The 13,314-nt window shown below is 49.2% G+C and overlaps 1 protein-coding gene across 1 annotated transcript in view; it reads left to right on the forward strand.

The window, feature by feature from the left end:
- Positions 1-13,314, forward strand: part of MICAL2 (microtubule associated monooxygenase, calponin and LIM domain containing 2) — a 215,296-nt gene that overhangs the window by 148,212 nt on the left and 53,770 nt on the right. Inside the window, exons 27-29 of the mRNA XM_081263018.1 lie at positions 2,246-2,427; positions 8,322-8,396; positions 12,861-13,015. Of these exons, the coding sequence (XP_081119144.1) occupies positions 2,246-2,427; positions 8,322-8,396; positions 12,861-13,015 (412 nt within the window). The remainder of the gene's footprint in view (positions 1-2,245; positions 2,428-8,321; positions 8,397-12,860; positions 13,016-13,314) is intronic.

The following is a 13,314-nucleotide window of genomic DNA, read 5'->3' on the forward strand; positions in this document are numbered from 1 at the left end:
GGAGAAGGATTTCAGGGGATATAGGTCATGGGGAAAACCAAGAGTTCAATCCTGGACCCCTAGGGTTTGAGTTGCCCACATCTTTGTGCAGATATCAAGTTAGCAGTCCAACATGCAAGTCTAACATCGGAACTTTCAGGGAAACAGGACTGAAGATGGTGAGTTCAGAACCCACTAAACCAAAGGACTTGAGGGGTCCTGAATGGAGTAAGATTATCCTCCTGTTGATAAAGGGGAGCTGGGCCTGGAATAGAGCCCCAGGGCATTTGCACATTCAGAAAGCAAGCAGGGAAAGAGTGAGCAAAGCCCACTGGAGAGAAGGAAAACCAAGATGGGGGAGTTAAGGAGTGCAAGAGGAGAGTGTTTCAAAAAGGGATCTGAGGACAAGGGTGGCTCAATGGCAGAGCACAGGCCCTGAAGGACGACATGGTTTGCTACATTGGGAAGCTGTGGAGTCCAGTCAACAGCATAAACAGAGAAGGGAGTTTGGGGCTTTCCAACAGGAGAGTCCTCATTAACGTCCACGACGTGGTCTCCATGGAGTCAGTGGGCAGAGGCCTAATTGAAGAACGTGTGGGGACAACAGGAAGGAAAAAATGGAGGCAATGGTCACAGATATCTAACTTATTAAGTCTTGATCATTTAGACTCTGGAAAGGGGCCTGGGAACCACGCTTCAGCAAGTGTCACAGGTGATTCTGATGTGCACATCTGCGTGAGAACCACTCCCTGAGAGTGCCCTTAGTAGTCACTAAGATAGAAAATCAGGGCCCAGAGGAGGGAAGGCACCTACCCAAGGTCACACAGCCTTCTAGTCCTCTAGGCTCACTTAGAACCACCCCCTTGGTAAGAGGCAGACACCCAGTTCAAGGCAGCTTTGGTAACAAAGGCAGATGTATTGACTGGTGTGGGCCAGGAAGTCCAAGGGTGGTCCTCATTTCAGGCCACCTTGAGGAGGTGATGTTGAAGCCAGAGACTCACAGCAGCTGTCCCTTGCTGCCTCTGCACAGGTCAGCCCTGCAGCAATCCACAGAGAGGCTGTCCCCACCTGTACAGCCCTCACTACAGAGGGCTTCAGCCCATATCCATAATAATGTCACAGAACGGGAACCAGGGAAGCCCCCACTTGGTGTTACCCAGGTCATATACCCACCTCTGGGACTGACCAGTGCACAGGTTGGGGTGCCAGGCCTTGGCAGGCCTGGGCATTAGGAAGGGTCCACTAGGCACAGGGGCAGTGACCTAGTGGAAGAACCATGCTGGATGGATGGATGGACGATAGATAGGTTCATATAGATCCATAGATAGATAGATAGGAAGGATATTTAGCTTCACTAAAATGTCTCATGCCCTCCCCACCCCAGGCGTGGGTTCGGGCTGTCTCCTCTGCCCACAATACTCTGCCTCCACTTCTCTGCCACTTAAATTCCTGCCACGTTAAACACCACGTCCCCAAATGCCAGAGAGGCTTTTCTACTCCCCACCCCCACCCCCCATTCTGGGGGAAGGAAAGCAGCATTTCAGGGCCTGCAGTTTTAGGATCAAGTTCCTGTAGACGAGCTCCTTTGGCCCCCGAGAGCTCAGGAGCTGTGCTCAGGGCTGGGAGACGGTGAGACACCCCCTACTTTATGTGAGTTGTTGGTCAGACATTTGCTGGGAGCTTTCTTTTGCTCTGATCCAAGCTTATATCAGTCAACTTTGTGTCACAAAGTACCACAGCCCAGGTGACTTAAGCAATAGGAACTTCCTTTCTCACAGTTCTGTGGGATGGAGGTCTGAGATCAAGGCGCTGGCAGGGTTGGCTCCAACTAGGGCTGGAGGGACGCATCTGCTCCAGGCCTCTCTCCTGGGCTTGTAGATGGCCGTCTCCTGATCACATGGTGGCGTTTTCCTACTGCACACACGTTCTATGCCCAAATTCCCTGTTCTTATGAGGCCACCAGTCATATAGGATGGGGGTCTACCTAATAACCCCATTTTAATTTAGTTTACCTCTTTAATGACCCTGTCTCTAAATGCACTCACATTCTGAGGTTCTGGAGGTTAAGAATTCAACAGAGGAATTGGGGGTTTCAGACCTCAGACTATGGTGCAGTCCAAGGCTGGGGACTGGGCACAGATGAACTGAACCCCTGACTGATTCCAAGGTCTGCAGGAGGCAGGGATGGGAAGGGCGCAGTGTGGGTGTGTGCAGCGGGTGGGTTCCAGGGCTTCCAGCTCACCCACTCCCTCCTTCCTCCTTCCAGCTCCGATGCAGAATCTGACTATGGCAGCAGCGGGGCCTCCAGTGCGAAGCCCTGTGAAGCGAGAGCCTGGCAGCCAGAATCCCCACCTCTACCGAAGCCCCTCACCCGGCACATCTCCTTGAGGGAGCCTCTGACCAGGGCAGACTCTCCGCAGTGCCTGGAGGAGCTGCAAGCTGCACATGGTGAGCAAAGGGTGCACCGTGCTTCATTCTGGAACCCTGGGAGGGAGCAGGGTCCCTCATGGCCTGACTTTCCTCCTGGAGGCCAGGTGACAGTAGCACTCTCAGGGTGGGAGCTTTGAGGAGGGAGGTTCAAGTGAGGCTGGGGGCTCTGCACCAGGGCTAGCATGCTTCTCCAGCTTTGAAGTCCCAAGTGGGAAAACATCAGAGGGGCCTGGTCCCCTGTTGGATGTCACCAGCTGGCAGAGATAAGGGGGACCCAGTTCCCTCTTACCTGGAACAGCTTCTCCGCTGTGACCTGTGTGGATATTGCCTCAGAGGTTCCTCCAACAACCTTTAACCCCTAAAGGAAAGGACGTGGGACCGGCTTCTGTGGGACACCATGCAGCCCTGGGCAGCACAGGGGCCATTCCTGGGGCATGGGGCTCATGAAATGCACCCAAACTATGCTTACACAATAATAAGTGAATCTTCAGTGAGCACCTGGAATTTTCCTACCCATGGCCCCATTTTATCCTAGGTGGACCCTGTATGTATGTAAATAATATAAATCCCAGTTTGCAGGTGAGAAAAAGACCATGAACTCTCCCCTGGTCTCTCCTCCAGAGGATTGAGAACAGGTGATGGGGGCCCACCCTCCAAATTCTGGCCTACTTAGAACAAGTTGTCTTCAGCAACCCAGTTTGTTTTAATTCATAAAGGTGACCCAGAATTGAGTGTTTTGATTCAGTCAACATCAACCTATGACCAAGTCATCTGACTTGCAGGAAGGAGAGCCAGGGAAGAAACAGGCCAACAAACTTGCCTCCTTCCTTTAGGACCAATAAATAGCCTTTTCTGCTGGACACCAAACTTGTCCTTCACCACCCTCTGGTGGCCAAGAGTAAAATTTCCACCTGGTCCTCAGAAGCCCTGGTTTCCCAGGAAGAAGGATTGGAGCCAAAGAGAATAGATGCAGATATTTTTAACTTTGAACTTCCCCTTCCATGTGGATCTCTTCTTTTTTTTAAGAAAAATGGATGTTGTCTCCAAAATACATTTTTAAAGTACCATTTGTAGTATGAAAAGCTGAGCACAGGCATTGAACTGAGTATTGTCCTATACCCAGAGCGTCCTGCCTTGCCTCTGGTTACCACTAACTCCCCACCCCTTCCGTCTCCCTGAGCTCCAGCCTCCCACTTGCAGATCCAGAACCTGCCTGTCTTTCATTTTTTTTTTCCTTTTGTTTCTCTTCTCTCCTCAACTGTCATGGGATTTTAGGCCACTTATGAGAAAGACGTAATACAAAGTTATGACTCTATACATGACAAACGAAGCCTCAGAGTCGAGCATAACAAAGCCAATTTAGGAAGTAAAATGTTCCAGAGAGAGAGAACATAGTTCTAAACAGACAGTATTAAAAAGGGAACACACACAATTGTTCTCCTTGTCCAAGAGAAAAATATATACTGGTTTACATAGTTATCAAGAGTAGATACAACTTTTCTTAATGCTGAACTCTATAGAAAGTTTCTGCTCATGTCAAATAGATGATATCAAGAACTGTTTTAGCTCATATCTTAATGAGTCCTCAGAAAATTTAGCCATAGCTTTCTTAAGGTTGTTTTTCATAGTGCCCCCTGCTGGCATGTTAGGGTAAGACAGTGAGTCATGGACTTTGGTTTAAGAGACTAAGGTAGTTGGCCAAAGCATTTTGTTTCTGACAGTCTAACTTAACTCTAGAATAAAATACCAAGAACATAGAGGGGTGGATAGAGGAATGTTAGACAATCCTTTGTTGACTTCGTTTTCATCAATTATGGTTTCGATCACTGATAGGCCGGACGCAATGGTTAAGGTTAGCATCTCTAACGTTACTCTCAATGCTGATATAAGAAGCTCAGCACTTTCCCAGATAATGTAGGGTTGACATCATGAGTGGATGTTATTGAACTCACCTGGATTCTCCCCTGGATAAATGCCTTTAAGGCGGATTCAGAGAAGACCAGACAAGACCAGGATATTGCTTTTGAAAGATTCCTGGTTGGTGCACTCATGCTCAAAGCCAAAGGGGAGAAACAAACCAAGAGCCTTCTCCAGATGAATGGATAAACAAAACACAGCACATCCATTCAAAGTGATGTTATCCAACCTGAAAAGGGAACAAAAATCTGATATATAGTACAATATGGATAAACCCTGAGGACATACACTAAGTGCAGTAAGTCAGTCATAAAAAAGGGTTTGTTTGGGGTGAGAGAAAAGTTTTGGAAATGGATAGTGGTGATGGTTGTTCGGAATGTAGATGTACTTAATGCCACTGAATTATATGCTATCAATTTTTTTTAACTAAACAGCAAAACAGCTAGGAAGAGCTTTGGGATTGATGAACAAATAGAGGTCCTGGGAGAGTGGTGTGCCTGAGGGGGCATGTAAGCCTCATACCCCTTCCTCATCCCTTTGTTGAAATATCACTTCCATTTGGTTGTTCCTGAGTTGTACAACACATTAGTAAAAGTTTAAGAAATGGTATTTTTTATGTTATGTACATTTTGCCGACATTTAACAAGAGACTTCCAGGATCACCTCAGCTAGTCAAGGAAGCGCTCATACCCACCAAGTTCTTTTACAGAGCCTGCCCAAGGAGATGGCGTGAAATACAACTTACATACACCCTGTGTTATGAAAACCATAGAAAACATTCCCCTAAAACATCTGTGGTATTAATCTGATTTCCATTGCTGTGACGAAATACCTGAGATAAACAACTTATAAAGAGAAAAGATTGATTTTGGCTCATGGTTTCTGAGGTGACTTGTTGCTTGGCCCTGTTGCTTTTGGTCCTGTGGTAAGGCAGAACATCATGGCGAGAACACATGGCAGAGGAAAATGCTCACTTAGTGGCAACTGGGAAGCAAAATGAAAAAGAGGAAGAAGCCACAGTCCTAATATCTCCTTCGAGGGCACACTCCCCAGTAACCTGACTTCCTTCCATTAGGCACCATCTCCTAAACATTCCACCACCTCCCAATAGCACCACAGCCTGGGGACCAAGCCTTAAACATATTGGACTTGGGGGGGCCATTTAAAATCCAAACTATAATAATTTAGTCCGGTGATTCATATAAATTTTGTCTAGAAGGCATATCCCTGGATCCTCACCATCAGAAAAATCAAATTCCATGGGTCTAAAATAGGACAGTATCTGCATTTGGTGTAAGCAATCCAGGTACATGGATGCAGTTGGGCCTGACCCATACTTTGGGAATCACAGAAAAGCGGCTTCCTGGGGGCCCACCTGGATAAATTAATTGGGAAATGCATGCCCAAGCAACTCAATGGATGGATCTAGTGCATTGGATTTTGGGACAGAAACCAAGTTGATTTAGGAGGGCAATCTGCCCCCAAATTATTTTGGCATAGGAGAATTGGTATTTATCCATTTTTTTTCCTGGCAATAATCTGATAACAGGATGGTCCAATGGCATATGGAGGACACCACTAGTTTGTAACAATAAAATGAGATCATCAGCACCATATGGCAAAATTCTCACCCTCTTACTCCTTTTGCAGATCATACACTGAAATCCCCCAAATTAAAGTGCTCCTTTAAAATAAGGACTATATGTAAACATTAAACACACATAAAACATAAGCTAAAAAGAAGAGAACCAGCCGTTCTTTATGCTGCTTAGAGCTACTAGAACTAATCATTGCCATCCACACTCATTGTTTCCATTGTGGTAAAAAATATGTGCATGTGTGTCTCATAAATAGTCATGTTGGGAAATCTTTCATTAATCTTATCCCTTTCCTTTTTTTTTTTTCCTTTTTAGTATTCAGTGCTAGGGATTGAACTCAAGACAATTGCTAGACAATTGCTCTACCACTGAGCTCCATCCCCTAATTTTAGTCATCTCCAATAGGTTCCATTCCACAATGTTAACAGTGGAAGAGAAGCAGTCAGAGCTTTAAGTCGTGGCTGGGAATGTCCCCCAACAGCTCATGTGTTGAAGGAATTGCAGCAAGGTCCACAAGTGGGGCTTTAGGTAATGATGGGATCGTGATGGTTTTAACCTCATTGGTGGATTAATCCACTTGAAGATTTAATAATCCGAATGGACTGCTAGATAGGAACTGTAAGCAGATAGGGTATGTTTGGAGGAAGTAAGTCACAGGGGGTGTGCCCTTGACCTCTTTCTCTCTTTCCTGGTTGCCATGAACTGAGCAGCTTTCTTCACCGTGCCCTCCCGCCATTATGTTGCTGCTTTGCCGCCAGTTGATTATGGACTGAAACATTTGAAATCATGAGCCAAAATAAATCTCTCCTCTAAGCTGTTCTTGACAGGAATTTTGGTCATAACAATGAAGGGCTAACATAAGAAGTCTTATATTTTTCTTGGGTGGTCTCTTGGTTAGGGGTCTGCAGGATGCAATTGTGCTTAACTTGCTTGCTCCTCATGTACAACATCCAATCTGGCAAACTAAGTGGCTGCACTTTGAGTACCATCTGGTAGTGGGGTGTGGGGGTTATTCACCATCCATCCACACTGGCTCCACCTCAGATCCATGGACTTGATTTTGAGGGCAAGCCTGTGGGATTGGAATCCTACTAGAGAGAGGAGACACAAAGCATTTCCAAATGGGGAAAGGGAGGGAGAGGAGCCAAGGGTCTAAGGAGCCCAAGGAACTTGACCTGAGAAAAGGAAGCCCCAAGGTAGTGGCTCACACCTGTGTTCCACAGCCTGGCTAGTAAGAAAGCGCTGAGGTACAACCTTTAACTGGCAGGGAATAGAATGTCTAAGACTGGAGAGATGATGACTGTCCATCATCACCTGAGCAGTGATGGACTCCAAGCTTGTTGGAACATGAATAAGGAAACTGAGGCCCACAGATGTTATATGATTTGATTCTGTGCATGGGAGTTGTCAGTTTTTTGACTCCAGGCAATTGTGGGCAAAGCACACACATGCCCACACACTGGCTGGGCCTTGGATCCAGGAAGGTCTATATTCAAACTTTCCCTGCCGCCATCTTCCCATCCCCAAATCCTTTCCTCCCCCTTCCTTTCCTCTCATGCCCACAGACCAGCTTTGTGAGTCTCTGGATGGGCATTGAGCCCATTCTTTCTCTTTGGCTGTGATGGAAATACCTGAGATGGAATCTGGGGGGTCCTATGTGGGAACTGGGTCCACTTAGATCCCCTCTGCCCACTTTCATGCCCCAAATGGCCAAGACCCCTTTCCTTCTGAATTCAGTGTTAATTTTTCTCAGCTGGTTCTCAAGGCCCAGCTAGGCAGTGGGTCTCCAGTAGGAAGGACACCGTGTACTGCAGACGTGTTTCCATGGGAACCATGCCACAAGAAGGGGGTCAAGGGCTCACAGCAATGGCTTGCCCAGAGGTTCTGTTAAAACTGGTTTCCTGGATCTGGGGGGCTCTGGGAGGAAAGGAAAGGCAGGGCTAGAACTTTCTGCAGCTTCCTGGTTCCAGAGGAGCTCCAGTGTCCTATTACATCTACGGAACATTGACACAAGGCCTCAGCTGTAAAGGCTGGCTCTGATATAAATGAATGAATGTAGGTGTGCTCATCCACACACGGGGAGGCATGTTTTTGTGTATGTGTTTCTACACACGCATGAAGGAGGGCCTATGAACCATCAGTGACACAGAATGATGGCTCATACTTGGAGGCCTTCTCTGACAGGGGGCAGTGCCTGCCCTGAAGCCGGCTCTCAATGAATATTTAATGAGTGGATGAATGACACATGGGGCGTGGGGGCAGGGAAGTGTGGTGTGGGGAAAGGAAAGTTTCCGTCAGTTAGAGCCACCTGTCTGCTAATTTGGGGTAAATGGGCTAGAGGAATATCCCCTCTACACATCTGATAGACTCTTGCTCTCTTTTTCTTTCTCACCGCAGCTTTGCAACGGGCCAATAGCTTCCAGGCTCCAACTCCAAGCAAACACCAGAACTGGAGAAGAAGATTCCAGTCCAGTGAGTCATATTGAAAGCTCTCTGTGGGTTGAGTGGGCTGGACTGGGCTGGGCAGGAGTGGATTCCCAGGCAGCAGCTCTCTCATTCCTTACATGGTGCCTGTCTTCCCTGCCATGGCCTCCAGGATGTGAGGGGCAAAGAAACAACATGAGGTTGACCTGATTTCCACTGTGGACTAAAGGAAGAATTCTCCAAGGGATTGGGGACTGGCCCCTACTCTAGAATCATGGGGACTTGAGATTCCAGAATTTTACCCAGAAGCAGCCCTTAGCAGTGATAGACTCCAAGCTTTTTGGAACATGAATAAGGAAACCGAGGCCCACGGATGTTATATGATTTGATTCTGTGCATGGGAGTTGTCAGCATTTTGACTCCAGGCAATTGTGGGCACAGCAAGAAAGGAAGCAACACACACACACACACACACACACACACACACACACACACACAGTCCTACTCCTTCTGTGCATCTTGGTCCCAGAGGAGAGCAGAGATGGATGAAGGCGAGGGACCCCACCAGGGGGCGCAGTGGCCACACACACAGTTGCATCCCAACCAGGCCCACAATCCCAGCCACAGCAGGGACAAAGCAGGAACTCCCTTCAGAGGCCCTCAGCAAGAGGCTGGGACTCATCCATTCCATTGCTGCCTTCCTCTCCCCCTGTACCACATTCCCTCTCCAGGCTGGCCTAGGAGAGGAGGTGCAGGAAGGCCTTGGGTTTGGCAGGGTTTACATAATGAAGCATCGTACTTGGAAGGAAGCCCTAGCTCCTTCCTTCTGAGTCAATACTGACTCCTAGCCAGTGAGTCACTCTCCAGCAACCCCAAGACCCACCAGCCCTCACTGGGTCAGGCTGGGACAGGGGCCACCTTTGGAGCTAGACCAGGACTACACATTTGTGCAAGCTGCTTCATCTGGGGACAATCTAAAATGATGCGTGAATTACTGACCGTGCCCAAGGCAGTGAGAGCAAGAGGGTGGAGGGAATTAAAGCCTTCCACATGTCCTCCTCTCATTCCTGGCCCCAACCCCTTGGAGGGCACTGGGATCCTTCTCTTGGGCAGGTCCTCATGGGTGTAGAGTCCATTCCAATGCTTCTGAGTGCCACCACTAAGAGGGGCTCAGTTGTGCCCTCAGGGAGTTCCCATCCTGGGTGAGAGCCAGGGGACTGGTGGAGGCACTCACAACAGTGTCAAGGTGCTGGAGGAGGCACAGGACAGAGAAAGGACTGATACACAGCAACGAGGTGCCTGGCATGGACCTGGAGACTCAGTCTTCAGTAACCGAAGAGTATCAAGTGCTGATTTTCATGTACAGAAAAGCTGGTTTGAGAGAAGCACTTGAGTTGGAATTATTAGGTGGGCGAATATATATTATATGGTCTGACCCAGAGGAGGTACCTGTTCCTTGTTTTCTCAGTGAATGGATTTTTTTTTTGCATGGGGAAGACTCTGGGGATAGAATCCAGGGCCTTGCACATGCTAGACAAGCACCCCACCACTGAGCCATGCCCTCAGCCCTGCTGAATGAATGAATGAATGAATGAATGAATGAATGAACCATGGAGCTGGTGAGACTCAGTGCAAAGCACAGGGCTTCAGGTTTTCCGGCTACAGCCCCTAGAGGGCGCTCCCAGACTTTGAGAGGGATTTGAGGCATTCATAGCCTCCAAATTCTGGGAAGCTGCACCCTGAAATCTCAGTCCTCACAAAAAAATCCCAAGCTGAAAGCCACTAGAGCCATCTTCTTGGTAGTAGGAAAAGAACATAGGACAGTCTCCCCAGATGAGCATCATGCCAGAATGTCCTCTAGGATTCAGAACAAAAGGTCACTCTGGTCAGAGGGCTCAAGAGGAGGTAACGTGGCTTTGGATCCAGGGTGTCGGAAGCTGTGATTCAGGCTCCGGCTTGCTCAACGACTCCTTTTGCACAAAGGAACCCTCAGGGGCAGTAGCACCCAGGACCAAGAATCTTGCAGAGGACAAAGAAGCCAAGATTCCAGGAAAGAACCAGAGAGGAGGGTCTGAATTGGCAAATGAGGAAACGTGAAGAGTGGAGAAATCGTGGCTGGGATGGGTGCATGGCTCCCTCTGGAACGGGCCAGGGCTTCAGCCATGTCTTTACTAGACACCATCTGAGGCATGAGAGGAGGGGACGGGGATGGAACTCATATGTAGCTAACATGAAGCATTTGTGTCCTGTACTGGTGGGCACTTTTTTGTGTCCCATTTATTCCCTCAACCATCCCCTGAAGCAGTGCTAGACTTGAGGAAGCTGAGGGTCTGGTAACCTGCTCAGTATCCAGCAGCTGCTGTGAGTGTGAAGGGCTGAGGTCCCAGGCTCCTCTTGACCATGTTCTGAGTGAACTCCAAGGCACAACCAGCCTCCAGCAGGTGACATTTCCCATCATCACTCAGCTTGGCTCTGGCTCCACTTGCCCCTTCCCAGACCGTGTCCCTCCCAGGCTGTGGCTTGAATGGCAGCCCAGGGACCAGGGTTGGCCTACATGGGAGCCCTGCTCCCCAACTCCTCAAGCCCTCCCCAAGCTCTGTCTCTAAGACAGGGAGTGAGGACCGTGAATGGAGAGAGACCCCACTGGCCAGGTGGGCTGGGAATTAGAGAAAGGAGGGGGGCAGCTTCCAGATCACGACCTTGTGAACCCCAAGGCTTTTCCGCTGGGCTCGTGTCCCCAGGTGTCCCTGACTGTGTGTCATAAGGTCCCCTGAGACTCCATGGAGGAACAAAAAGGCAGTGTGTGGAGCCAAGACAACTTTTGAAACAAATTAAGGAGTTGGATTCAGAAGATGGCAGGGAGAGGAGAATGAGGGGGCGAGGGAGACGGGGAGAAGGAATTTGGCAGGAATTTGGCAAGCTGAGGACAGGAAGCAAGGCAACAACTGACTCACGACTTTTGCCTTTTTAGGCTCGAACCATCTCGTTGTGGGCTGAGGTGGGGGTGCCGGTGAAGGGAGTCAGGCCAGCCGCCTCCCCTGCGCCAGCTCCTGGCAGCCCATGGCCTGTCTCCCAACAGCTCCTTCTTGCCCACCCTCACATCAGCTCTCTCCCCTGGAGTTACCTGTTCCCTTGGAAGCTTTTTGGAAGCCTCCCCTTTGGGGGCTTGTCAACCATGTGTGTGGGGGTAGCCATCTTTTCAGAACCCAAATCTGGGATATGCCATCTGACATGCTTGCGTTTGTGTGTGAGGAAAGAAGGGCAGAACACTGAACGTCCAGCCCCATGGCCACTTCCGCTGTAAGAATGGGACTGGCTGGAACTCTTGGGGATGGTTAGGTATGGTTAGGACCCTTGTGTGGTCCCTGAGGAGGAGCTTCTCATCCAGAGCTTTGAGGAAACTGGACTTTGTGTTGAGCTAAGAAGAGAGCTAAAATCCAAAGCCTGGACACCTCAGAGGGAAATCTCAATGGGTCATCTGAGCAGCCATAAGCAGGCAGCGAGACATGGGAGTGACCAGTAGGCAGCAGTCCTGGGGGGTGTCTGGGGGACACCCATATGTGCTCCCTCGGTTCATGGGAGAGCTGGGTGTGTAAGAGCCCAGTACTGAGGGGCACATCGGCAGACTGTGTGGCATTCAGAAACTATTTGAGTGCAGTTTGTCTGAAATAGTTCAATATGGAGATAAAATACTTGAGATTTCAGATTTAAGACTACTATCCTCAAGGGGGTAGCAGGGGAGAGAAGCACATGTGAGCGTGGAAGAACTTCTAGGCCACAACTGTCACAATCTGCTCTCCTGAGACCAGATGATGTCAGCTGTCCACAGTGGGAATCAAGCTCCTCCCCGGGCCCAGCCATGCTCCTTTCTCACGCATCTCTGAGCAGATACACTGCTTTCCTGTTTGTTCCCTGACCAACAGAAGCTTGGCATAGATCTCACTCTGTGTGCTTCAGATGATTTGATATGGCTGTGACCTCCCTCCCTTGTGTTCCTTTGATGGCGCAGCCTGGCCACCTGTCTGAGAGCCCCTTGGGTGCTGGTGAGAGGAAGAGCCATTTCATTAGTCGTGAATGTCTACCCTGTGTGTGCCACGGCTAATGCTTCAGCACCTCGTGGGCAGAAACCTCAGATGGTTTATTGATGAATGACTTAATGTAGCCCCAGCTCTTAACCATCAGAGCTTTAGGGAAACTTAAGGGTAGATGTCTATTTCCAATAAGCACTCTGAAAAGTCTAGGTCACCTGCCTCGGGAACAACCTCAGGAGTTTGAAACACGGTGGTCCTTTGACTTTTCATCTTGGGGTTCCCTTTGCCCCCAGGGCTCCTCTGCCTTTCTGGGTCCCGTTCCTCCAATTCCCAAGATGTGGCCACCAGGAACCTCTAAGTCAGTCTCCAACCTTTCCTCTTCTTGGCTCTGCCTGTAGAACGGGAGCCTCACTGCAAGCCTCGTCTTTTTGCCAGCTCTTTCACGACGGCTCTGTCACAGAGAATGTTCTTTCCTCGGTAGATTTGCCGCCAGTGAACAACAGAACCCCGTCATCTCCAAAAGAGCCTTCTCCTCTTCCTCTTTCTTCCTGGTCTTCTCCTTCATCTTCCCCACCATCTTCTTCTTCTTCAGCCAGTGTCCCTGGGCATACCCCAGACGACTCCTCTCCATCCCAGGTGAGTACAGCCGAGGGCCCCGCACAGGCCTAGGAAGGTGAGCTCCTCCCACCTTCCACTCTTGACTCTGGATGCTGTGTGCTCTTAAGTGCCCCCTAGTGCAAGGCCAGGGCCACAGAGAAACTTGTCAAGGGTCCACTCCAGGCCTTCTTCACAAGTGCCTTTCATGAAAGCTCATCCACTCCAAGGACACAGACTTTGGACTTTGTACCAAGTATTGTACCATGCAGAGATGGTGGGACAGGTGCTCTGCCCTTGGGGAACTCACAGTGGGTATTAAGGAGCTCACAACTGAAGGA

Source organism: Spermophilus citellus, assembly GCF_964194105.1.
Source record: "Spermophilus citellus genome assembly, chromosome: 2".
Classification (NCBI taxonomy): domain Eukaryota; kingdom Metazoa; phylum Chordata; class Mammalia; order Rodentia; family Sciuridae; genus Spermophilus; species Spermophilus citellus.